Genomic DNA, 1,684 nt, shown 5'->3' on the forward strand with positions numbered 1-1,684 from the left:
GGAGGGGGTTTGGGGGCTGTACCAGGGTTTGGGGGCTGTACCTGCATCTGGAGGTGGCCCGGGCCCGCGGGTCTCTTCAGCGTGGGAGGAGGGGGGCTGTGCAGGAGCTGCACCGGGTAATCCACTGCGGGAGCAGAGGGACAGCGGTCGGGGACAACAGGGACACGGCTGGGGGGACAAGGCCACCCTGCAGGGCTGGGACAGTGCCAGGGGGACCCAGCTCACCTGGTTTGCAGGGGATGGGCTGGATGGGCAGCGCCAGCTGGGACTCGGGGGTGACCGGGAGGGGCTGGTGGCCGGGGGTGAAGGCGGGGATCATCACGTAGGGCATGTTGACCTGCTGGAGGGGACAGGGACACCAGATCAGCGCCACACCACAGTGTCACCCCCGGCAGGGGACAGCAGGACACGGGGAGGCTGCGGTCACCCTGCGTGGGGAGGGGGACACGGGGAAGGGGCCAGGGGAGGTGTCCCCTGCCTTTACCTGGATCTGCTGCTGTAGGAGGTTGATTTTGTGCTGCTGCTGGATGAGCTGCTGCTGCTGCTTGGCGATCTGGGGAGGGGACAGGGACGGTTGGTGACATCAAGGACAGCGCCGGGCTGGCCACCAACCTGGCAGGACCCGGCCACAAGCACCAAAAAGGGGCTGCAGGGCGTCCCCAGGGCCGTGGGAAGGGCACGAGCAGGGGCTGAGCTGCCCCTGAGCCACCTCGAGGGACACAAGGACTGGGAGGGAGCTGCCACCCCCACCCCAGGTGTGACAGCGGTGTCACCCCTGCCCTCAGGAGAGGAAAAATTGATGTTCAAGGTGAGCACAGGCTCACCTGGGCTGGTTTGTTCTTATTAAAGAGCTCCATCCCCATCTCCATCCACCCTTGGGTGTCCCAGCTCCGAGGAAGGGAAACCATTCCCAGGAAGGTTTGGGGAGGGAAAAGGGGACCCCAAAGCCACCCCCAAAGGGATCCCCAGAGGGAGGGACGGTCCCCACCTGCTCCTGCTGCTGCCGGGCCAGCTCCATCTGCTGCTGCTGCTTCTCGAAGAGCATGGTGGCCATGTTCTTCTGCTCCGAGTGCGCCGTCAGCAGCTGGTCCCGCAGCGTGGACAGCTGGTTGATCATCACCAGCAGCTGCAGCTCCTTCTCTGCCAGGCTCTCCTGGGTTCCTGGGGGAGGGAAAAACCCGCCCGGATGAGGGTCAGTGGGTTGGGAAGGCGGGGAGAGGGTCAGCAGCACAAGGTGGGGTGGTGGTGATTTTATTTAAGGAGCGCGGTTCCCGTTTCCTTCGACCTGGGGAGATCCAAATCTTTGGGGTGGGGAATGTCAAGCAGAGAAGTCCTGCACCTCTGAGTGACCAGGGAATGCCAGATTGGGGAGGAATGGAAAGGTGCTGAACTCACCCCCCCAATCCCACGCACTTAGAGGCAGCAGAGATGCTCACCCCCCAAAAAAAATCAATTTAAAAAGTGACAAATCTCTGTGAAATGAGATGTCCCCTCCTGCCTTGGTGGGAAAGGCCGTGTTTCCAGCTGGGATGCAGGAGGGAGGTTGGTGGAGGTGGATCCCACCTTTCACTTCCTTGGATTCAGCCGTGTTCCGGCCCAGCAGCCGCTCCTTCCAGTCACTGGACAGCAGCTTCTCGATGGTTGGCATCACTGGGGGACAGGGACAGGACAGGACAGGGACAGG

At 62.7% G+C, this 1,684-nt stretch overlaps 1 protein-coding gene across 1 annotated transcript in view; it reads right to left on the reverse strand.

Annotated features, from left to right (window-relative positions):
• Nucleotides 1-1,684, reverse strand: part of SOX13 (SRY-box transcription factor 13) — a 24,079-nt gene that overhangs the window by 4,683 nt on the left and 17,712 nt on the right. The window contains exons 4-8 of the mRNA XM_033519854.1: nt 1,564-1,650; nt 989-1,161; nt 485-553; nt 226-340; nt 42-124 (exon numbers count right to left, since the gene is read on the reverse strand). Of these exons, the coding sequence (XP_033375745.1) occupies nt 42-124; nt 226-340; nt 485-553; nt 989-1,161; nt 1,564-1,650 (527 nt within the window). The remainder of the gene's footprint in view (nt 1-41; nt 125-225; nt 341-484; nt 554-988; nt 1,162-1,563; nt 1,651-1,684) is intronic.

Source organism: Parus major, chromosome 26, assembly GCF_001522545.3.
Source record: "Parus major isolate Abel chromosome 26, Parus_major1.1, whole genome shotgun sequence".
NCBI classification, from domain to species: Eukaryota; Metazoa; Chordata; class Aves; order Passeriformes; family Paridae; genus Parus; species Parus major.